Below are 25,365 nucleotides of genomic sequence, written 5' to 3'. Positions count from 1 at the left end.
TGGATTGTTATGACCGTTATGTGTGTTGTGCCCGGATCATCTCATTGCTGCACACCATTCACATTAAAATTCCATCTCGGAGCTCGGTTGGATGATGGTGATTTAAGGTGTTTTCTTTTTTCCTGAAAGGAACATCATGATAAGTAAATGACAGGAACACATCCACTGCTCGCTGAACTTAAGTTCACCCCCTGAACCTTTGGTGGAACGGACCAGGTGATAACTGCTGCAGATTGGAATGGGATCTAGGATATTTTTTTTAGGATTGAAAAGTAGCATCAATTTAATAAATGTCAATACTCCCTTCCTTCCTTCCTTATTTTTCTGTGGGATCACGTATTGATTAACTACATTCCATTCCACGTCACAGTTCATGCCAGGAGCGGTGAGCTCTCACCGTTCACAGAAAAATATTTTCAGGTGTAAATATTGAGTATGTTAAATGATTGTTGGCCACAAATGTTTTCAATTATCGCAACAATTTTACTCTTAACACACTGCAGACATGAAGATTCTCTTAGAGGATAATGTTAAATTAGTTGTGATAACTGGGTGTTTAACATCTTGGGTCAGGAAGGAGCAAAAAAACTCCAGCCAGATAATCATTATGTATGTGGCATCCCGATCGTCTCCCACCTGCATATGTAATCCCAACATCCATTCCTTTTGGAAACTCTCACCAGCTCAAAGCCTTTCATTCTACTCTAGTAAGTCCATGTTTTCCAATTGTGACTTTCTCATTGTACTTGACAAGTGAGCAACCATTTTGTATGTGAGGCAGATACCTGATACAAACTGTATCCCACGTCTTACAGTGGCAGTCGTAGGTCAATGAGGACATAATTCTCCCCACAACTAATTTATTTAGCTCCTCACTGCCAAAAGAGCAAGCACGCTTGACTGCTGCCAGAGAAAGATGAATGTGAGACGACTTACTTTAGATCACTCGTGTAGGATTGGGCTGTAATCTTCTAGTCTTTGACATCATAACGTGTTTGTCTGGCACTAAATCTGTCAGAGGAAGGAGCAGGCGTGACTTGCTGACGGTCAGCAGTCTGGTTTACCTTGGCATCTGGCCCAGAAAGCAGCCACCCTCGCATTACAGATGCAAGCAATCAATTCCACAGAATTTAATATCTCGAGGAGGTTGATGACTCTCTAACCTTTAAGCCTTGAGCCTCGTGAAATCTCTTCCTTTCAGGACGGTGCCATCAGTTTGATGTATTAGCGCGGCGTAACCAGGACAGTACATGATGAAGAGACTAGCTGCTCCATGATAATGCTTTTGCTGACAAAATAATCTGCAAGTTGCAGTTCCGTTTTATCATTTATATCCATTACATATGAACTAATAATGACGGGCAGCTTTAATGTTTTCCTCAAACATGAGACTCAGGTCATACAAATCTTTTGCTGCAGTATCAAACTAGCTAAAGGAAGATGCTTCTGCTGTTGTCGATCATACAGTAACAGTGCAGAGGAAGACTTTTATTGTCACATGATGTTACAGTGATTTCACTATCAAATGGTTGGCCAGGTGATTGAGAACGTTTTTCTATCATAGGTCAGCAACACATGTAGTTTCACAGTCTTGTGCAAGCTGAGTTTGCAGTGTTTCTACCAAGTGGTGTTGTGTTTTCTTCCAGAATGGTGGATGACCTCCATAGACTCTTGGCTGCAGCTGAGTTAGCAAAGCCTTTCATCTTGGTGGGCTCTGAACTCGGAGCTTTTAACAGTCGATTCTACAGTCACATTCATGATGCGTAAGTCTGTGAACCCTGACATTTTATGGCCCAGTGCCTCCTTGTTTTTTTTGTTTGCTGTATCTCTGTGACAGACTCCATTAAGATTCTTAGCACCATATACTTTAGTACAAGATGTTCATTTACCAGGATGAGACTGTTCAGGGTCAATCCACTCTCCCAACTTGCAACCATTCTTGTCGGTGTTTCCCGTCATTCATCCTCTGCTCACAATTTTACAGTCAGTCACAGGACAGTTTAACGGGAGCAGACAACCACACAGACATGAAATAAAAAACCCTCACATTGTACCACATGACTTAGAAGGATCAGACATTCTTTGCTGAAATTCCTTCTGTTAAAGTCCTTGAGTAGACACGTATTTCACTCACAAACAGTGACCACAAACATTTGCTTCTGAAGAGGTCCAAGAACTGGTTCTCCAGTATGTTCATGTTCCCACCAAAAGCCTTGTTTGGAGTTTATTATTGATGTTTAGCTTGTGTGTTGGTGACTGAACTGGTTGGCTTTGTGAACAATCATTTTTCTAAGTGGGATTTCCATATACATGGATGCAAACCTGGGGTCTTGGGTTTGGATGGGCCAATCTTTGGGTCCAAATTATATCCTGGCAGCACTGTAGTGTTTAAGGTGGTGCTGAAATTGCAACAGTGTGGAAGAGGGAAGACCGAGCATAAGTTACACACATCAAAAATTGTGACAGTTTTTAGCAGAAATGGAAATGATATGCTGTTTCCGTCCAGTAATCTGATTCAGTTCTCAAACGGCATGGATGCTGTATTGTAATTCTTCCACAATTCCCATCACTGACGTCATCCTCTGTGCGTCTCTGAGACTAACTGGCTATTAACACCATAAAGACCTGGTCTACAAATCATTCAGGTATGAGGAACCAGACATTAACAGGTGACTGCTTAATGGATGACGTCTTTGAATAGGAAATAATGCCTCCGGTGCTGATATATGAGTGGCCATCTATCTGCCAGAGCAGTTTACAGCAGGACAGATGAGGTGTTTTGATCATGCCTCACACTTGTTGAAGTCAAAGAAAGGCTACATTAGGAAGCATGCTCAACATGACTCATCTAAATCTGTGTTGTCTGTCCTCAGGCAAGTGACGGACCTGGTGATGATTGATCCAATTCCTGAGGGGGTTTTTGACATGGACCTGTGGAAGCAATATTGGTGAGCATTTCTATTAATTATGTAAGCCTGTTCAGTACTATTTTAACTTGTCAGATCTATAAAAAGGAAAAAATAATGTCCACTGAACACATATTCTACTGAACTTATTCAGGCTTCAATGCATATATTTAACTGGGGCATGCATTTGATAGCTGTATAGATATGCTTGACTTGATTGACTTCAGTTTTGCAAACATAATTAATAAGACAATTGCAAATGGAGCATATGCATAGGGGAGCGTCCTGGAAAAAAATAAGATGGCTCACTTTTTCTGGCCAGTGAAGTCACATCAGGCAGTTGTGATCGGATTAATGAGTACATGAAACTTCAAATGAGGAATTAGATGGCACATTCTACCACGCGTAAAACATTTATATTAACAAAACAAGCAGGTTATTTGCCAATCTTGGTGATGACGTGTATGACCATGCAACGTCATCAGCTGCGGCTGTTTTTTTTTTTCCCGAAAGCTTCCCTGTGCAATCCATTAAAAATGTAATTAAGACAGGAAGTAACAGTTTAAAACCATTTTAAAGCTAAACCCAATGTACAAAAAGTATTTATTTCGTCCATTGCTCAGATTCAGGGTTTTAGGGGATGGAACAACGTTCATAGGCTCAGCGCCATAAGGTAAACTTTGAGCGTTTTGTTTGTGATGAACCAAGACGTTCTTTCCGAGAACCATAGTTCCTGAAATGTACTGCTGAAAATGAGAAAGTGCAACTCTTTCAACATGGAATGACGGATCCTTTAAAAGGTTTGGAGATTCAGATGGTTACCCACAATGCCACTAAGATGCATTCAAACCTCAACAATAAATCATGCTTAAATAAGCATGTATGATGCCTCTTTCACCTTTGGTAATACTCTATATAGCAATTATTTTCAACCTTACTCGGTATAGGCATACTGTAGGGTCATCCCTTGTGGCCGACACAATATACAAGGATTAATCGCTTCTTAATTCCAATTTTCCTTTCTAATTTACAACTGCTGGTATTGAGCAGTAGCCTCTGTAACACAGGGGACAGGGACATTTTTACTTGTACCTCCTTCATACCATTCAAAGTCCATAAAGCTGTAGTAAACTTCATAGTCTTGTTCTCATTGGCTTTAAAATAGCCCCTATGCTTCAATTGGAACTTACATTAGAATGAACAAAGCAGTGAACCCAACAATAATTGTGATGATTATTGGGTTACACATTTGTCACCAGTGTCAACCTGCCAAGAAAGAGTGTGATTGGGATGTCTGTGATGTTGAGGGAAAAAATGGGGTAGATACTGAAGGTGTGAAAGAGTGAAATGGAAAGAGACAGAAAAGGGAAGACGGCAGCGTGATGAGAAGCTGCACAGGGCAATGAGGAGCAGATGAAAAGCGAGAGGCAAACAAGATGAGGGGATAAGAGGGAAATAAAAGAAGATCATGTTGAGGAGTGGGGAGGTGAAGGAGTGTCTGCAGTGGCAACTCCAACCTCCTCCTTTGTGTTTGGAAGGCTTGATGGTCTCTACTGGGTAGGGCTCATTAGCCTGATTAATTGGAGCCAATGGAAAGTCATTAGCTGGCCATATTCTGTTAGTCTGAGACAGACGAGTGAAAAGTGGGGCTGCGACTGACTGTCAAGAAGTGTAATAACATTGCCTTAATCCCCCGGGCGACATATAAGTCAACTCACTGCATCCCCATTATGCAACAATTATCAAACAGGCCTTGACAGGATGTTATTAATGATAATGGAGCACCAGGGAGAGATTTGTGTTCGATATGTTGCTTATGCAACTGTTGTTTACAGTTGCAGCGTACTGTGTGTCATCATTAAAAGTAACTCGCTCACATAGAGGTGGTAATTAATGGGTCCCATCACTGAGCAAACATACAAGTTGTTTGTTGAAAACTGAATGCAGCAAAAGATGTTTGATATGAAACATGATTTTTGAGGTTCATCTAGAGTGTGTTCTTCTGCACTTTGTCAGGGCCATCTGTTCTACTCCCGATACTGCAAACATCTCATCGTTCAATGCTGAGCAGTAAAGCAGCAGGAATGTCTTGTGATGCTATGTAGAGGTCGTAGCGACTCCAGGTGTTAGATGGGCAGGAGGAGAACTTAAGGATGAGTCAAGGTATTGCTGAGCAGTGGCACTTTTTTGGTGCTCATAAAAATGGCAAATGGCACTTTCCTTTCTAAATAAAGGTGATAATTGTCATTGTTAGATTGTCAATTCACATGGATTTATTATTACAGTCTGTAGAACTCACTCTCACTGTACACACAGCAAGTGGAAAGGTAGTTTTTTATTTTTCCCTTGTCACTGAACACTTAATTTTTCAGTTCGTAATCAATATCCAATATGCACTCCTCCTTACCTCCTATATATTACTAAAAACGTAGACAGTCATTGGTGTTCAGTGTTGTCTATCAGGTGAAACGGGAATACTATAATGTAGCCCACTGGGAACAGTGTTGGAAAAGGAATTAAAATATGCTTCATAATAACATGATGAAGTAGGCGTCAGAAAACATCACAGACAATAATGTCGCACATCATCTGCTGTTGTCTCTTTTGAAGACACGTCCAGGCTCACCCGTTGTAGTCTTTCCATTGTGCTGGATAAAGCACAGGTGATGCGTTCCATTGTTGTAAGAATTATCCACCTCTGCTTCTAGATTATGGCATGCAGCCTTTTTTTCCACTGTTTTAGTTCTGAATTATTACTCGTCTTCTGCTCCAGTCGATCGGAGAGAATCCACCAAAGAGCAATAAATTAGAGTTTGGTCATTGCCTTGTTTTGTTAATTACCTACAGCAGCAAGCACATGAATAATAAATGCCCAATTGCCACGACTTGTACGTGGTTGGAAATGTAAAAAGATGCTGATTGTTGAATTAAAACAATGAGAATGCTTTTACCACACACAAGTTTTTTGGATTCAATTTCCTGTTAAAGCTGCTCCATTGCAACAGTTGACCCCTTTCACATTTAAAAGACCCTCTGTCAGGCATTCTGAAATAATCCACCATGTAAATACATTTGAAGTGGCTAGTTAAATGTGATGCAGAACTATTAAAAATAGTTGATGTCTGATGTAGTAAGTTAAGATGTCTAGCTATAAAATTTAGCTGCATATACAGCATATGTGAACCTTTGAGTCTCTTATTTCGAACTCTAGTGCAGGGGTCTTTGGGGCGTACCTTTTCCTGGTCAAGTAGGCCTGGGCCCATACAGGTAATCAAATTAATTACTCTTCATTTCATTTGTGATCAATAACCATATTTAATATACTTACACGTAAACAAAACAAAATATTGTGAAATGACATGAAAACGTGATCATCGCACAGATATTTATTTGTATTACAAAAGTCCAACTAGTAGCAGAACTAGGTGCAAGTCATATTCACTAAATTTACGAAAGAAAATAAGAAAAAAAATACAGTTGATGCAAACTGTTGAAATTTGGAAAAACTTAATAAAATTCTGAATAAAATAAATACTACATAAATATCATAAAATAAAAATAATATATTTTATTTAAACTCCAAAGAAGACAGACATAAGTAAATGAAAGTATCGCCTCAAAACTGCTTCAACAGGTGCTTTCATCAACGGTTTTAACTCTTTGGGGTGGCTTCATCACTTTTATCACTTCACCACATCACAGATTTGCAGCTGTCAAGTCAATGCTGAGACACACAACTGCTACCATAAGTGGTTCATGTATTAAAACTGAGTGTAAAGCAAAAAAAAACTTTTAGCGGCCCTCTATGAGGCAAACATGGGCCGCGGCCCTATGGTTAAGAATCACTGCTCTAGTGAACCAAATGAGCAAACCATCATTAAAGGCAGAACTACTGAATGAATATAGTCCACAGTTTTACAGTACTGTATTTGTGCGGAATGGTGTCCTGGAAATTCCCATCTCATTGTCAAGTAAAAAAAAAAGATGGCTTGTATACAATGCACAGAAAAAGGTTAGCAGCATATGTTATGCCCACATTATTAGCATGCATCTTATATAAGCATGACTCGAGCCCGGTGAGAAGTGTATCCCAGTGAATGGCCTAATTTGTATGTGGCTCAAAGTGGAGCAGTTCCATTTATAAGGGATAGGTGTCCAATTATTTTCTGATTAATAGGCATTCATTCCACCGAGTACATGTCGGCTTGGCTTGTAAATCCAATTACCATGTGGAGAAGTAAATGAGAAATGAAATGAAGCAAAGATATACATGCATTTGCTCCGTTGAAAAACAATTTTATCATGGCTGTCTAATTTTCCATGGTGGAGTAAAAATAGAACCAGCAGCGGGTTATAGAGTAAGACAGTGTTGCTGACGTCCTGCATAGTCGCCTTTTTTTCTTGATCTTTTTTGGGCAAGGTTGCATGTAGGTTTATCATTGAGGGTTTATTAGTTGCTGCGTGTCTTACAGTGTATTGTACACAAAGACCTGCACCTGAGAAGGAGTGAGAGGAAGGGATATCAGCTTAGCTCTGGGGAGATTTACACATCAAAGAACAGCTCATTAAAAGATACTCCATTCCAAAATAATCCCAGAGAAAAAATCGCCACCATCTCCTGAGGATGTTGCGCCCGTTCTGTGTGTGTGTATGGGTATGGATGTCTTCAGTTCACTGATACATACGCCTTTGAAAACACGCCGAGACCTCTTGAGCAGCCCAGACTTGTCTGAGCATTAAATTAGCTTTATTATTCCAGCTCCTTATGCTGTTATTGTCTCTCGCTGTTGTTTATTTGCTGTTTAGTTTTATTCGTGCTTCTGAGCTAATGACCTGGAAAATAGTGTGTAGCACCAGTTAGCTCCAGTTAAATGTTATATTTACTGGAATTGGCCTATGATGGAACAAACCTGCGGTGCACATTTATTACCAGTGGTGTGTCATCACCAAACCGCTGCTTTTGTGGACTTGTCTACAAAAGCATCATTACGAAAGACAATGAGGGGGTTCTCTGAAACTCTTCAGACACTGACTGGTTCAACTCTGTGTGCTTTGAGGCCCCGTTTAGGCACAGGCAGCTATTTTTAGAAACAAAAAAGAAAATCCCGTGCACCCGTTTATTCACAGACTGAGAATTTGCTCCTGGAAACAATGCTTTCCAAAAACAAAAAAATCCTGGCGGTAGACATCACAGAGTGTGACAGCACTTGCACTCGCATCAAAAGTATGACCACCATCAATTCTTACCGAGTAGCAGAAGTTTTGTTGGCCCTTGCATGTTTGCATTTGCAAATACAGCTGCTCTATTGGTGTGTTCCAGTAACCTCAGAAGTCGGAACTCTGAGCTATGAAGTGATGTCAGTGCCGAGCTCAATGTGTTTCAGTTACCGAAGTCAGAAGTTGTGAGCGATAGCCATTGCTCGCACATTATATATAGTTTGCGTATACGGCACAAACATTAAACATTACAGATACATTTCTATATAATATATGTGTAAAACAATACTATGCATTCGACCAAGTGGGAAAAAAACAAAACAAAAAGCAAGTTTGAAGTCAAATATACACAATCCTACAGGTACGCTGCTCATTTAGACCAGCCATCTTGGATTATGAAGTCTTTGTGATGAGAATTTTCTTCCGACTAGGAAATCTGATCTTATTCTTAAATAAGTCTTATTATCCATTGTAATACATATATTAGTCATGCTTCTTCCTTTTCAGTACTTTCCCATCGTGGCGAACATAAGAGTCATCGTAAAGAGTTTATGCAGTTTACCTATTTGCTGGTTTGAAGGTTGTCTTAAATACCAGGTTCCTTCACTACCAAATATTCCCTCAAGTGGACGCTATGGAAGCGATCTTACTGAGCTGGAGTTTAAATCCTGCACAAGAGAATCGCCTCACAAGGAGCACATTGTAGGATGCTGTTTAGATACATTTCTGTTGCCGTGTTTCATTTCATCCCTAGGATTTTTCCTGATTTTCTTCCTACAAAGTATAGTTATTTTATAGCATATTCACTTAAAAGTTAATAAATAAAGTAAGTAAATAAAACCGTGCATTGGAAATTCTAATTATTTTCCATCATTGGGACTTTAATCCTTCAGGTCCATTGTCAAGACGTCTACTCCCAGAGTTACCTTCTCCTGAGAGACAAGTGCCATCCAAGTAATAGCAGCTGTCACTGGAATAATTTCTCTGATTATTTTCTTCATTTCTATTCAGAAGAATTCGTTTTGCCGTGCGAGTGCAGGCATTCACATTGTCTGACCCGCCTGAGTCTGCCAGTGTAAAAGCAATTTACCCCATGGGGAACATATTTGCTCAGAAAGCCGAAACAGTGGGGGACAGCTCTCATCTAATGGGATGGTCCTTACTATTTAATGAACGCTGATTGATTGGCAATTTCTCCCCTTTTAATGTTCCATTACTGTGGCGAGGAGCACTTCACTGCCTCCTCGTCCCCGTACACTTTGTCTCACTCTGGACCGCTTATTCTGTTTTGCCTGTCATTTCTTTCTCCGGCTTGTTTCATGTGCATCAAGTGGCAATTCAGAACTGTGTTGTCAACATATGGACTTCTGTATCTGCATTATTACAATATGGCCTTTTCACTACGCCCTCAACTCAGCCAATCCCCCCTCCTCAAATGACCATTAATATAGATGGATATCAAACAAGCTCGACACCCTCCATTTTGCTATTTTGCATGTTAGTGATGCTGACATACACGTGACATGAGGATGGGCAGCAGAGATGACACATGTGTTGGTCATTTGCATTACAAATGAACATGTCATTGCTGTATCAGTCATCATTGTGGCATCAGAGATTATTGTAACAGCAGCTTGTGTTTTGGGAAAAACCCAGCAGGATCTGGTTTTTTAATAGGGTGTATCACCAGGCTACACCATATAAGCAGTAAACAAGAGACATTGAACAACTTGAATGCAAAATTTTTTACCCTCTTGGTCAGGATTATTATTAATTCTGGTAACCCAAAAGCACAAAAAAGGCTGTCGGTATTTATCCACTAAGGACTGCGTCAGCATGTCTAAATAAAAGTGCAGGTACAACAAAGGCCTGATCAGGGATTTATTTATCTCCAAAGCCCTTAACATCTCAAATGTCACGCTTCTGAAAGCCGGGGTTTCACACGGCATACAGGGTTTGTAAGATGTTCACGTGGCGGTGCTAACATGCCAGCTCTGAAGTCGTATTTCTCTCAATGTTATTTTTACATTGAGTAAATACTGAGTATGGAAATGTCCATGTCTAGCGTACAGCCATGATCCTGTGCTGTGATGTATTGCCACTTCCAAACCAGATCTGTTGCAGTAAACAAATAGGAAGAAATAATGACAATCTTGAATTCACTATTAAAAGTAAGTAATAAAAATAGTTAAAAACCATTTGACAAAGTTCAAAACTGTCTTGGCTTTGTTGGCCATAAAGGCTTTGAGATGAAGCAATGTCACTTACCTCAACTTTCGGTCATTGTGCACTCTCTTTACTATAGCTTTTCCACGTCCCCCCGCCCCCCCAGAGACTGGTCTTCGGGTGCATGTGGGCCCATCCCAAAATACTAGGCAAACCTTCATGTTTACACCTAAGAGCAGTCTATCGCTAAGGAAAAATTCTACGACTTGCTTGCTACAAATAAATATATAAATAAATGTTGAAGTACAGAAGATAAAATAGTTGGGTTTTGGATGTTTGTGATGTTGATGTGTGGTGTTATTTCAGGATGATAGTTTGTGTGGGAAAATGTATTCCTATTCAGAGAAGCACCAAAACAATGAGTGGTCTGGATGCTTTTAGTCTCTTTTGCTTTTCTGGCAGGTTTTTCTTCTCCTCTTGCTTTTTGTTTTTTACTCAGAGCAGGACTTGCCCATGGTATGAAGTGTCCCACATAAATTAATTTGCCTTCTGCGGTTATGTAATCCTTGAAGATTTGTTTGCTCCCCGTGTCTCCCCTGCCTTCATTGGTAAACACTAGCAGCCAGCGGTGACATATCCGGTTGCGGTATCTTGCTGCGCCCGGTACTGTTAGACTGCAATCAATAGCCCTTTGGAGCATGACCCGGCTGTAAGCTCCTCCAGGGATTCTAAGCTTCGACTGGCAGCAAGCACCAGGCTGTGGGGCTGATGGATGGATGGAGTGGAAGGAACTCTTAAAGAGGAATGCAGAAACTCGGGTTGAGTAGTCGTGTAGGGTAAAGATCATTGTGTCTGACCTCAGGGAGCTGAGGATGAATTACAGAGCCAAACATGTAAGTGTGGTGGTAGGTCCTTAAATAACATCCATTCCAGTCTCCAAAATAGAAGTGGATGCTCACTTGGGAGGCCATGGTGCGTTCAATACTTTACTATTTTGCTTCGAGCATATCATCTATCTCTACCTTAATTAGTATCAGCTCCAGACTGAGTCGATGCAGCTGTGTCTAAAATGTTGAAAACCAACGTGGTTCAGAGTCACACATTTTAGTGCTGTTTTTGGTTTTAACACAAACTTTTGCAGTGTTATGGTACTGGCAAAACTGAGCTGCTTTAGATGCTCTGATGAAGGCGCCTTTTTCCAGTCAATGTGTGGAATGACTTTCAAGTAAACCTAAAACCTAGTCTGTAACAGCCTGTTGTGGATCAGTCCTTTTTCTCAGACCACCTTTACATCTATGCAAGGTATAAATAAAACTTTCAAGTGGCTTGGCTTCACACAAAAGTTAGTTTTGTTTATTCTCACTGTGAGTTCAATGCAATGAATTATACCCTGTAAGTTTATTGTTGTGTTTTCCCAAGTTGACGTTGGTGTAAATAAATGTGTTTGAGCCTGATAGAAGAGCAGCTGAGCTCAGTTTAAGAAGACAAGCGTGTCTCCTCTGCACAGATGCGCGCGCTTGACTGTATCTGCCACTGCAGGCCGCAGCACTGTATGATTCATTACCGGGGTTCTGTACTGCCTCCCACTGTGTTGGCCTCCTCTCCTCGTTCCTTAGTCAGCGCAGCAGCGCCTCCTCTACCTAGAGACCCCCAGACGAGTCGAGAATGCCAATTCATTGTAATTAGAACCACTGTTGGCGTGAGTATTGCTGTTATACGCCACGAGTGAAGCGGAGCTGCACCTGCCCTCGGTGTTAACTCCGCTGGGTGGTGGAGGCAGAGTGAAGCTCATATGATGCAACAGTGACACCCGGTGGTCCCTAATGCTACTGCGTGTCAAGGTCTGTTACGTTCTACAGGATCTGAAACATTTCTCGACTAACATAAGATACATTTTTAAACCCCCTTAATATGTAGTTTAATGTTGATGTATGTTTTTTGTATAATTTATTGCGTTTTAAGTAATTAAAATTATTGTTGTGGTCTTAGCTCACTGTGCTTAGACTATTCCAGAGAAGTTGCATATGCAGTGCATACATTCATTCATGTTTTTGTTGTTTTTATTGCAGCTCAAAATACTAAATATAATCAATCAATGTCCCCAGTTACATTGATTTCTGAACCATGGAAGATATGGCACCCTATATTGTATGTATTCGGTTACAGAAACGTTCGAGTAAGAGTTGCACATGAAGAGTCAATTTGCTGAAGTTTACTCACAAAAAAAAAATCTGGTGACAAATATAATAAATTCCGCGGCTGTTGTGTATTTAGCCGCACACAATAATGATTATCAGAATCAGAAGACTTTATGAATCCCAAGGGTACTTTTGTTTCTAACTCTCTTGCTCTGTCCACAACATATCACAATAAATTAAAAAGAAATAATATTATAAAGTGCAAAAAGTAATACAAAAGAGCGCAGACACAATGTGCAAGAAAATGCAGTTCAAGAACAGAAAAACGTGCCAAAGAATCCTTCATTGTCATTTTTTCAGGGATGAATTGTACATTTTTATTGCCTCCTGTGGCGTTCAGTCTTTGAGATGGGTAGTCTCAGTCTGTTGGTCCATGTGCTTCTGCATTGGATCAGGAGCTGATGGAGGGGTGGGTGGTGTTGTCCAGGATGCTCCTTAGTTTCAGGAGCATCCTTCTCTCCATAACTGTCTCCAAGGAGTCCTTTGTCCTGCAGGTGCTGAAGGACCTGAGCCTCCTCAAGAAGTACAGACGACTCTGTCCTTTTTTGTAAAGGGCCTCGGTGTTCCGAGCCCAGTCCAGTTTATTGTCTATGTGGATCCTAAGATATTTATAGTCCTTGACCATATCCACATTGAACCCCCGAATGGAAACGGGGGTCACTGGAGACTTGATCCTTCTTAGGTCCACCACCAGTTCTTTGGCGGTTAGGAGATTAGGAGCCTTTATTACTCTTAGAGGCTAAAAGTTCAATGATTTCAGAGATAGATATTGAGCCCCCTGTACACAGGAACAAAAAACAGGCATCATCTTTAACAGTTTTCCATCTAAAGATTAGTCAAATAAATCAGTCTGGAATGGCATCTGCATAATTCAATGCAGGAGGCTGCTGGCTTTGTTAGTAAGTGTTCGTAAGTGTTAGTAAGGTGTTCCAATTTATTGTGGGAGATGAGGAAGTGCCGAACTGAAATGCAATGTGTTTCCATTATTTTGTCCAAACCCTGTATGTTCTCCTCTCTGTACATTCCTGAGGTATCGAGCTCTTGATGGAGACTAAAGGGACAAGCTCTGGATCAGTGCCACTACAATCCTACTGTCACCTGGTGTCTTGTTTCGCTCATTGCGATCGACCGTATATCAAATACCATTATATATACCTCTATATTATATTGCTGAAATGAATGTTGTCCTTGCATGCAGTTCCTGGGCCTCATATATACTTTATGGTGATTTAATATTAAGATGAGAGCAATAGACTTGTCTTCTTTATGATTCTGTTGTTGCCATGTCGATTTGACTCGTTGTGGAGAAGTCCTTGTTGAAACCGTTGATGCTAAAACACCTTAGTTCAGGATGTTGGAATCCACCAGAAACATGAATAAAGCGCTCAATTACCAAAATCACTTCCGCACTATAGTTGTTCGCCAAGCTCCTTGTAATAGTCCGTGTTTAAATTGACTTTAGTGGTGGTAATAGTTGGCAGAGGTCGTGTCATCGTTGGTGTTTTGTGTGTGAGCAGCCTCTCAGGTGACGGAGGCCCTGCATATGCAATAAGATGGTAATGAGGAAGAGGAGAGGAGGGGGGCGGGGGCTTATCACGACAGGGCCAAATTCCGACAGTGAATTGCGCAGTTGTAACAAAAGTAACAGAGCGTCCATTCAGCCTGCACTAATCCAGATGGGAAAGTCAAACAGCAGAAAGTCCATGGCACAAACTCATTTCATCACTTTATTAATTTAGATATTGCCTTGGCGCTCCTGTGGGGAGGAGGGAAAAAAAAGAGCCCCTCTGAAATGACCAACATCGGTGAGGCGTTTTGCTCGACATGGTTCCCCCACTTCGTCTCCTCCCGTTATCTGTTTAATTCATCCCACCAATCTTGGCTGTCTTTACCCACTAAATTTCCCTTTGACACGCATGCCTTGCTTCGCATAATCCTCACTCCGGGGCAGAATTAAAAATGGGAAAAAAAGAGGTGGGAATAGGACAGGTGGCTGGAGAATCCTTGAAATAATGTTCAGTTCCGGGACCAGGAATGATTTGACCAGATTCAAACTGGGGAGCCTGATATGACTTTTTTTTTTTTTTTTGGAATCGGGGGTTAAAAGAGGGTGACAGGTGGAAAATGTGCATCGACTGAGAACTTCCCTTTGAGTCGGGCCGACAACTTGGCTTTAAATTATGCTGCCAGAATGACTTTGGGGGAAACCGTGGTGGGGATGAAATGTCAAATTGTCATCGTTCTGAGGTGCGGTTTAAAAAAGGTTCCCTGCCTGTAACGGCGTGGAAATCCAGTTTTATTTCTGCTCATGTCTGTGACTGTCATTAGCATGTTAAAGCCTTTTTTTCCAGATACAGGTCAAATCTTCTCTGCCATCCCATCAACTTGATCTGGCCACTCCTGACTCCAGAACACTTTTGCCCCTCATTTGTTTTCACTGTTGTGGTTGATCAGTACTGCTAGTGATTTGTCTTCAGCTGGCATTCAATGATGTCACAATATCATTGTCAAGCATAACATTAAGCGCGTTGTAATTCAAACTGTGATTCAAACTCTTCCTCACTCCTTGATGCACAGATCACGTTATCAACCTGCATAACATTCGCACAATCGATAAGTTTTAGAAGTGAAACAGATGTAACAGAACCCACCTAGATGGACGTCACCCTTCACTTCCTGTCTTCACACTACAGCACATACCTTAATACTTGAATCATAATGGCACACCGTGATAGAGGGGTCATGATTTCATCTCCCATGTTTGTCATGATTCGACACATACTTTGATTGTATTCCTCTAAATACTTTCCTGTATACATGGAGATTTACTCCAGTTTATGGGTCATGATTTGATGTTGAGCTCTACGTGTTCTTTGCTATTGCCATAAACAATTGTCTGCATTGCTCAACTTTTCACAAACGTTGATGATTCTGCTAAGAATTCAACTCATACTATTGTAATTTGGCATTGTGTGAGTTTGTTTTGGTTCATTTCAGTCGTCTATGCAAGGTATAAATAAGAAGGATCTGCTTGCACTCCGCCTGCCATGGTGAACATTGTGTATCTAACGAAAAACGTTTTTTGTGGCTTGTTTTAAAGCGTTGAGATAACATATTGAATTATTTCAGACATTCAGAATAATTCAGGTAGCTCACTGACATAGTTGTGATTGAGTTATAACGGTTTGATTGGGAATGAGAAGGATTTGACACTTCCTCCAGCAGGGGTCGCCAGAGGCAGGATAATGTACTGCCTTGTCCCAACCGTCTTCTTGGATTTAATTGAGCGCCTTCAGTCATATCCTGGAAAGTGAAAATGAGCATTTTATTTTTCAGGATGGCTTTATTTATCACTATTTTTCTCACTATCAGTTATGTCGACTACATCTACTCATAGAGTCTATGGTGAAGTCTGTACTGAAACCAGGATCAGCACCCTGAGGCACATTAGCTTTATTTACTTTGACATGCAAAGAATGCTAGGAATATTGCACATTTGACATGTCACTAAAAAGGAAACGTATTGTTTATCTTTTACAAATTTAAGTGTGTACATGATTGAGAAAGATGAAGACATTGCGATATTATTGTGATACAAACCTCAAGTCTTATATACATGGTTAGGAAATCATGATCAACTACAATAAAAGAGGAGTTTTGCTTTGAGGGTCTTGCAGACATCTGCCAACAGCCTTATGAGCACCCAGGTATGGCGTCTGCTCGCCTATATTTTAGTAGGAGACTGGTCGAGCTGAATCAGAAAGGAGTCGGAGGCAAGTATCTTTGGTGCTCTCCGTATGGTCACCGTGCCTTGGCAGTGTTGCTGGGGCCGGCTGTGGCACGCGGCGTGGTGAAGGCGGCAGAAAGAGGACGCGGCTATTGATTGGGCTCCACAGGCTGAGACCAGCCAATTCAGAGCACCAGTGAGCCGAGACCGATTAGGCCGCCGGTGTTCCTAAATCACAGCACTCCTCTTTCATCTGCTGAGAGACAGCGGGCTGCTCATTCGCCAGGTAAATGTTCCTGGGGGGTGAAAGAGCCTTCAGAGAGGTCAATGTTCCTGGTGTCGTGTCTGCGTCCACTGTATCTGTGGTGCCACCACCAACCGTCTCGGTTGCCAATGACTGCCACATACACACAAACTTACAGATTTGTCTCACAATCTTTGTGGGGACCTCTCATTGCTCTGATGCTTTCCCCAGCCTCTCACCCTGAACCTAACCATCCTAAACAAATGGCTATCCTTAACCAGGACTCTGAACCAAACTTATACCAAATTATTATATTATTTTCATGTTTTAACCCTATGTGGACTATGTGGCTGAAATGTCTGCACAAATCAAAATGTCCTCACAAGATCAGCGTTTTGTCGAGGACTGGTCCATACAAGAACACATACACACACATTATTTATTTGCTTCCTCTTTGTATTTTATATTTTATTGAGAGTTTTGATTTGTACAACATTATTTTACCCATTGCAAATGATGTGACAAATTCATGTCAAAAATATGACTTCTTGAATTATTCTCATATTTACTGTGGGAATTTGCTACTTCAAATCCAATCGCTGCTGACAGAGAATTGTGTGTTTCTGCCCAGGTTTGGTTCCCTGCTGCCGTCCCTTCAAGCCAAGCAGTTCTCTGCAGCCACTGGCCTCACTCGCCTGCTCATCATTTTGGGAGCTGTGGAGCCACCAATCATGGGAGAGAACATCTCGGAAGAAGTCGTCCAGCGCCAGGTTGGGCTCTGACGCAAACGTACCAGAGTACCTCTCTCAAATACAAAATGTTTCTCTTTTATTACTCTTTTATTACCTTGTATAATGTTATGTACTATTACTGTGCAGTTACAGGGTGGCGCTTGATGTCAGAATAGTAACTCTACTCCCACTTCAGTCAGGAAGCTGTGATGGTAGCAGGGATCTTTTGTCATGCTGGCCTCATCTGTGCTGAGCTCTATGAGGATGTGGTGACGGTGCCTACCACAATAGCAGTGTCACACACAATCACTGTCGAAGGGTTGCTGACTTCCTTCAGTGAGGCTTTCGTTTCGAGCCTTGCTGGTGCAGGTGCGCTCCTAGAATAGAAGAGCGGGAGTTAGAAAGGGGTGGGGGGCCACCTGATCATCCTGTGGATCAGAACCTGGGATGCTGGGAACACTCTGTCCAAGGGACTTAAATGCAGCTTCTTTGGAATATTTCGAAGGTCTGTCTTCTTCTCTGAAGTGCGCCACCAACAGGTTACTTCTTAAATAACACGACATTAAAAATTGTAAAATAGCAGGAAAAAACATATTAGAATAGTGCTGCAACCTTCAACCTAAACGTTTCATTTAATCCGTATTGGAACACAGATTCTTCTGTGATTTTGGAGAGAGATTCCAGTAATGCAGAGAACAGAGGCACCGCTGCTCTTGTCATGTGACGTCACTCATGTGTCCGCGTGAGGCGGCTGTTTCTTACCCGTGCTTCTCTTATTTTACTGTCAATATAATGTCAGCATAGTTTCTTAAAACTAATGTTTTAAAGATTAATTTAAGGTCAGTGAAATAACTGAGTTGCTTGAAGAAGTGTATAAGAACATGTAACATAGTAATCAATAGTAAATAATCTCACATGCCTGTATAAAATGATAAATGGTATAAATTATGTCTAAAAAAATGTATAATTAAATTAATAAAAATGGTTCAGCAGATAAAATCTACTGGAAGAAAATCACTCTTTACTTCGTACACAAGAAAATGTAAAGGAATGAAATGAATATGAAGGAAATACGACCAACTGTAGGTGAGTATAATATGTAAAAAATATAATACTATTATTCAAACATGTCACTTCTCATGGCGCCTCAGCACATTCATGACTCCAGGCAAGTGGGTCACCCCTGGGTCATTTTTACGTAACATTAATGCTGACTCAGCAGGCTTCTCCAAATGTAGTTTGTAATAAATGCTGAAAACTCCTGAGTATTCAGCACCTTAAAAGGCGACATCTAAAGTATACTGCAGTGCCTGTGTGTACTAGTAATAATACTTGTGTGTGGGTCACTTTATTTACTCACATTCACATTTATTTTCACTTCAACTTCTCACTGGTGCGCTGGAGTGTGTGTGTACGAGAGCATGTGAGACATTTCTGACATCCGCACAGACGTGTGTGTATGACGAGCACTTGGTTAAGGCTCTGTGCTGCCAGCCGCCCACAATTTGATGGCAGCAGTGATGAGGGACCCGTTCCAGCTTTTCAAGTATTACAGTTGTTGCCAAGGAGATAAGGACATCATTGTGGCGGAAGTCTCCGAGGATAGAGAAAGGTTTTGTAGATGGGCTGCTGAAGGTTATAACACGCACACACACACACGTACACACGCACAGAGACGCACACACACACAGACACACACACACAGACATTCACTCACACACACACTCACGCACAGACACACACACACACACACACACACACACACACAGACACACTCGCATACACACACCGACACACACACACGCACACATGCTCAGAGACACACACACACAGACATTCACTCACTCACACACACTCACGCAGATACACACACACACACACACACACACACACACACACACACACACACACACACACACACACACACACACACACACAGACACACACAGATGCACGCTCGCACGCACACTTAGTGATGGACTCAATGGAGCATGTCCATGTAATGTCCATTTCTCAAGGGCATGTTCTCTGACCAGGTCCAGAGTGAGAAGTGCAGAATTGTTTACTGGGATGTTGATGAAGTGTTGTGATGTAACCACCTGATGGCAGATGTGAAAATACAATTTAAAATTTGTCTTTCTTCAACTATGTTGGATCATTTTATTGCTGTAATCTAGCCAGGGGTGAAAATGGGGCGTGGCCTCGAACATTTCCAAGTCTTGTATCGGTGGGTGCAGATGGCAGCAGAGGTGTTTCGCAGGTTGAACTTGGCTGCCACAGTCTTGCTCTCACCCATCAATCAGGGACGGCTGAGGCCACCGTGGGCCAGCTAGCTGGCACTGACGCAGCGGCGCAGCCAGCCCTGATGCTTCTGAAGGCAGAAAAATGGACTCACATACTAGAAACAGCGCCACCCAGTGAGATCATTAGGAGAGGAGGAAAAACAGAGGAACAAAGAATCAAATTTTGGTTGCATCATTGTGAGCCACTGTCCTGTCCTTAACTCAATGTGATATTTCCTCCACAGAAGTTTCTCATGTGCAACCCTGCTCACCAGAGCGGTGCTGTGGATGAACATTACTTTCTGAACGAAAGTGCCGCTCAAGTCAGGTACGTTGACTGGCTTCTTCTCATTTCATCAGGTCCTAAGGTCATAGTTGCAATGTGTTCTTACAGAGACATCTCCAAGTTCAAGCCACTGACCAGCAGAACCTCCATCAGCATCATCACTGGGGACTCTTTTGACCTGGACCTCCCAGAGGAGCTCAACCAGGTGAGGTGTTTGTCAGATGTCTCATGTGGCCCTTGACCAAATTTCATACGGCAACCGCAATACAGCACGTACAATCATACTAATAACTAAATAAAGGCAATTGAACACGTCACACTGACCTGGTGCAGAGTGAGCTATGTACGTTCTGCACATCACATAACCGTTCCACTCACCTTAAATGGAGCTCTTCTTGAAGACTGGCTGCTGTTGACTTCAGTCTTTATGTCAGGGAACAAGGGAAGTTCTGTTGCCATATGATGAGGTATTACACTGTAATGCAGCACAGTATTTAAAGCTCAAAAAACGGTTACACTCCTGAGAGGTGTCTCCATTTGAAATGGACCTGTTCTATGGTTGTCACTGTTTCTCTGTCTGTTAACAAAGTAACTGAAAAACGAAAGAACTTTCAACGACAAACGGATAAACTTTCATTGAGTACTCGCATTGTTGTGACTGAAGCTTCAGCGCCACACTACCACCACCCACTGTCCAAATAAGCACGTTAGAATTCGACTATTAATTAGAATGTATGAATTTAAAAGGTAAAAAGAGGTGTTCATACATATACATAAAGTGGATGTGGCACAGTAACATATATTCTGAATGCTGCTTCACTGTAAAAGATTACATGGTTGAGGTGTAAAGTGTACCCCACCTCTCCGCACCACACCATGCCTCACACCGAGCTGCTGAGTTTGTTAAGAGGAATTTCACCCTGGTTATTTTAGTCATGTTATTTGCTAGTGATGGATTGGAAATGGAATCTTGCATATTTTTATGTGTACTACTGCTTTGTGCTGCTTAACTGTTGTGTTTCATGTTTATGTTGTCTTATTTTGAAAGCAAAGAACTGCGCAACTGTCTGGAAGGTGACGCATAACTAAAAATGCATTATGGTTATTTATTTTGAAATAATGCAACCAGACGCACCTCAGTCAAGGGTTGTAAAAGTTTTTGACAAGTTTAACACATTGAGACAGAGAGAGTGTCCAGATTTCCGTCTCGTTCAAAAGAACCGACTCTGCTGGAATCATTAGTCCTTCATTAGACTCTATGATTATTTAGTGTCTTGCTGTTTTCAAGCCACGTAACGCCAGTTCTCTTTAAACCGTCATGAAAATCAGCTATTAATCATCTCTTGCTGAACCAGATGGTGACGACGCTTCAGAGGACGTTTCTGAGGGAATCCTACCCATCGGCCAATCACGTTCACATAAAAGGAGCAGACAGGCGAATGATCTACAGGAAGCCATCTGCCATGCTCCAGCACCTGAGGAGGCTGGTCCACCAGCGACAAGCCAACCAGCGAAGCCACTGACCCGCACAGTCACCGATACCAATCCAGCGACGTACTCACGTTATCGTATTTGCTTATGTTCCCCGGAGCAGTTGGTGAAGATTATCTGGGCAGGTTTTTTATGTGCCACATTTCTGAACATATTTTTTCTAATTGAGCGTTTCTGGGGGCTATTTAGAGAGATGGAATATTCGCGCTTAGATTCAGATATCCGCCCAGTTATTCCCAGTTACGACGCACACAGAACTGATCCGTTAAAAGGCCAGGCACACACACACACACACACACACACACGTTCTGTCTTAAGAGTCTCAATGTTCTCGGTAGACTGCGTCCCAGTCATTTGTCACAGATATAATTAAGTTTGATCAGCAGCAGACCTCTGATTCGATTCCTTCTTTCAGCCACTCTCTGACTGGAGGCGCTAAGGTGAGCCGCGCACGAAGAAGTCCACCACACTTGTGTATCCTGAGGATTTAAGTTTAATTATGACACCACATCAAAATAAAAATTTCCAACAGATCTGGAATTGAATTCCATCCATATACATGCATAGCAACAACGTTTTAAGAAACATTTTTCTCCCATAATCAGGACATTGGAATGATCATCAGTTTTCCCACTGACCTCCCACCCGACTTGTTCGGCAACAATAAACTTAATTCTTGTACAAGGTCTTTTTTCGCCCTAGCAGGGTTACAAATAGTATATGCACACTCCCCATTTTGTAATACTGCTTTTCAGTAAGGTTCCCTCTTTTACAAAGTATTGCATCGAGAGCAAATTCTAAAAAGGGAGAACAAAGTGTTATCATCAAACAGAAATACGAGTACTATACAAGAATGCTGCCATCCTCATGAAAACATCCACATCTGATTCGAAGAAAAGAGACGGAGACAAACAGCCACATATGAATGCAAAGCCGTGTGTATGTGCCGAAATGTGAGACGCAGCTTGGCGCCTGCTCTTCACTGCCGCGGGGGAGTTAAGAGGCCAAACAAGTCCTCGGTACAAGTCTGCAGTCCACATTCGGGGCGTATACACAAAGTGGTACAGCAAATAAGAATACAAGTGCCTTAGTAGCTATTTTTGTGTCTACAATGCATCTCATCATTTTTGTGTTGTCTATTGATTCATTGATCCTACATTACAGTGTAAACAATATGTGTGCTACACAAGAATGACTATACAATAACATTACAAACAACTCTGATATAAATTTCATTTGAATTTAAATTAAAGTCACTACTCCTATTAATACTGATTGTAAAATAAATTAATGAGAAATTGGCACCGATATTATTCTTGATTCTTTTTTTTTCCCTTTTCAACCAAATGGTTTTGCATTTTTAAGTCTCAAAATGACCAAAGAAGAATCTTCTCTTGATTGTCCACAAGCAGCGAGTAGCACTGCATGATGCACTATTCCAGACACAACAGTGTACCAAAAACAAAGAAGAAAAAGGAGGGAGGGGTCAAAGTTCGGACGCGGTGGGAAGAGAGGTGTGAGGGGCGCAAGGAGGGGGGCGGGGTCAAAGAAGGTGTCCGCCCTTATTTTACATGCTCTGCAGCATGTGACGAGCAGTAAAACTTCTTATGGGTTATAAAGTTTGACAGGTTGTTGAACTGGATGTCACAGAGGCGGCAGTACTTGCCGCTGCCCGAGCCGTTGACGCCTTTATTGGCGGTGGGCGTGGCCTCCTCATTGGGGGACTTGGCAGAGGGCGACATGTTCTCATTGGAGTCGGCCGTGTTCTCCATCGCCCATGTTGGTGAGGGGTTGAGGGGCTGGCTGTCTGGCTGGGGCTGGTTCTCCTGTTGTGGCGCCGAGCCGCTGCGCTCCTCTGGCTTGTGCCCTCCATTCACGATCACCATGCTCCGATTTTTAGGCAGGAGGGGCAACGGCTCTTTGCCAGGGTGTGGGCAACCGTTAGCAGCCGCTGTCTGGCTCTGTTCTCTTGTTGCTCCTGTGTCTCCTGCTCCCCCTCCGTTCACACTGGGCTGCTCTTGTTCACCGGCTTCGCCCGACATTACCGGCCCTCCCGTCACATAGTCAGTGGACTTTATCCCAAAATACGGCGATATTTGGTCCGGACCTTTCATCTTTTTTATTGCTCCCGGATAAAGACAGTGCGGCAGAAACATGTTCTTGGACTCCTCTTTTGATGAGTCAGGAAAGGATTTGAGTCCCGGCACAGGTGCCAGGTGAGGTGGGAACATGCCTCCGTTCTGCACCATCACCTTCCCGTTACCGTTCTTATCACATTTGGTGGGGCTCTTTTCGAAGACGCCGTCCGGGCTGCTGTTGACTTCGGTCTTGACGTCTGGGAACAAGGACGGCTCTCTGTTGCCGGGGTCATTGAGCTCCTGCTGATGTTGGGGGGGCTGTTGTTGCGGAGTTGCATTGGCGGCAGCAGCAGCAGCAGTGGCAGCGGCAGTTGCAGGGCAAAAGTTCTGTTTGTGCGCCAAGTAGTTCTCTACCTTGTTAAAACTTATCTTGCACACTGCACATTCGTGATAGTCCAAAAGTCTTTTAGGAGAGCTACATGTCTTGTCAGAGAGCGGTGAACACTTTTTGCTGAGGTCAATGGGGGCATCCAGCTCCTGCTGCTCCGCCGTGCTGGACTTGGGAGCCAAAATAGGCTTCGTGACTGTCAGTGAGGCCTCCAGATGTTTGGGCACCATACCCGGAAAGATGTCACAGCGAGGATGGAAGCGCTCAGCGATGCTCTCTACAGTGTCCTGGGAGGTACAAGGGTTCATGGGGGGAACGCCAAGAAAACCCGGCTGCCCCAGTGCCGCCCTCTGGTGGTCCTGATCGGGGAGACACATCTCGTACATCTTTCTGCGCTTTCGGGTTCTCATGGTTCGCTGCATGGAGGGTACCTTGTTGTTGGACATGCGCTTCATTGGGGGATCATGGCGGGTGGCGCAGTAGTACTGCTTGTGGACCATGTACGTCTCATGGCGGCTGAAGGTGATATTGCAGGCATCACAGGTGGTTTTGTTTGGGTCATTGTCGCTCTCCACCAGACCTGTACTGGGACTCTTGCCTTCTATCTGTTTTCCATTCAGCCTCTCCTCCGTCCCAGTCGGGGTTGAGACCTTCTTCACCTGCCCTGCCAGGTCCTTCTCTGGACCTTTGGTCCCTGCGTTGATCATGTCCAGCACGTTAGAGTTCAGGCAGGCTGACTGCATGAGGTGGTTGTCTGCCTCGGTGGGATGGCAGCCGGACAACATGCTGATGGAGGTGTGTCCGCTGTTGGGGCTCACCGCCTCGGGGACTTTATCTGACAGGGCGGAGAAGTCCGGGGACTTGGCCATATGCTGCCAGCGGCTGTTGCAGTAGTGCTTCTTGTGGACCAAGTAGTTGTCCAGGTTGCTGAAGGTGATATTGCATTCGAAACAGGTGGCCCCTTTGGGCATGAGAGGACTGTAGATGACAGGGGGGTAGTTGTTCCCACCGTGACGCAGCCTCCTGTGAACCAGCTCAGACATTTTTGCCAGGATCTCTGAAGCCTGAGGGACCACGGAGATATCTTGGGAGAAAGCAAACTGAGACAAGAAAGGGCCCATGGGAAACGTCGGCATGTTGTGCTGCACAGGGGAGGAGGCCAGTCGAGGGCTTGAGGGCTCCGACTTGATCCTGGTGTAAGAAAAGCTTGCTTTGCTGCCTGGGTGGGACTCTCCCTTCTGAGCTGACAGCATGGGCTTCTTCTCCGCCTTGTCAGCCTCTCCATCTGTGCTGGTCTCCTTGTTGAGGCTTCCCTTGGGACTTCCTAGCAGAGCCTCCTTCCTATTGGCCAGCTCGGCGCGGGCCTGCTGCTGCTGCTGCTGCTGCAGGAGGCTTTCCTCCGGCCCCCTGGGGGAATGCTCGGTGGCGTCGCCCTCCTTGTGAAGTTTGCTGCCGTGCCCATGTAAGTCCTGATGCTGTAAGAGTTCCCTGTGGCTCTGGAAGCTGATATGGCAGTGATTGCATCTGAAGGCCGCCTGTGACAGGTGAGACATGATGTGATGCTGGAATGTAATAAGAGAATCTGCCGTGTAGTTACAGATTGTGCATTTCAAGCTGGTGCCAGGAGGGAGGCTCTCTTCCATTTTGACAC

At 43.0% G+C, this 25,365-nt stretch overlaps 2 protein-coding genes across 5 annotated transcripts in view; one reads left to right on the top strand and one right to left on the bottom strand.

Annotated features, from left to right (window-relative positions):
• The window catches only part of si:dkey-122a22.2 (uncharacterized), a 26,358-nt gene extending 3,633 nt beyond the window's left edge, over window positions 1-22,725 (top strand). For both annotated transcript variants that reach the window (XM_053880481.1, XM_053880482.1), the window contains 6 exons: window positions 1,647-1,763; window positions 2,874-2,948; window positions 17,090-17,228; window positions 19,717-19,799; window positions 19,866-19,962; window positions 21,113-22,725. In XM_053880481.1, coding sequence (XP_053736456.1) covers window positions 1,647-1,763; window positions 2,874-2,948; window positions 17,090-17,228; window positions 19,717-19,799; window positions 19,866-19,962; window positions 21,113-21,280 — 679 coding nt within the window. In that variant the 3' untranslated portion in view covers window positions 21,281-22,725. The remainder of the gene's footprint in view (window positions 1-1,646; window positions 1,764-2,873; window positions 2,949-17,089; window positions 17,229-19,716; window positions 19,800-19,865; window positions 19,963-21,112) is intronic.
• zfpm2a (zinc finger protein, FOG family member 2a) overlaps window positions 21,507-25,365 on the bottom strand; it is a 128,767-nt gene continuing 124,908 nt past the window's right edge. Inside the window, exon 9 of one of the 3 annotated variants that reach the window (XM_053880478.1) lies at window positions 21,507-25,365. In XM_053880478.1, coding sequence (XP_053736453.1) covers window positions 22,811-25,365 — 2,555 coding nt within the window. In that variant the 3' untranslated portion in view covers window positions 21,507-22,810. The other 2 variants (XM_053880480.1, XM_053880479.1) reach the window with 2 other exon arrangements.

The sequence above is a fragment of the Synchiropus splendidus genome, chromosome 12 (genome assembly GCF_027744825.2).
Source record: "Synchiropus splendidus isolate RoL2022-P1 chromosome 12, RoL_Sspl_1.0, whole genome shotgun sequence".
Classification (NCBI taxonomy): domain Eukaryota; kingdom Metazoa; phylum Chordata; class Actinopteri; order Syngnathiformes; family Callionymidae; genus Synchiropus; species Synchiropus splendidus.
This window is presented reverse-complemented; position numbering and strand designations above follow the sequence as displayed.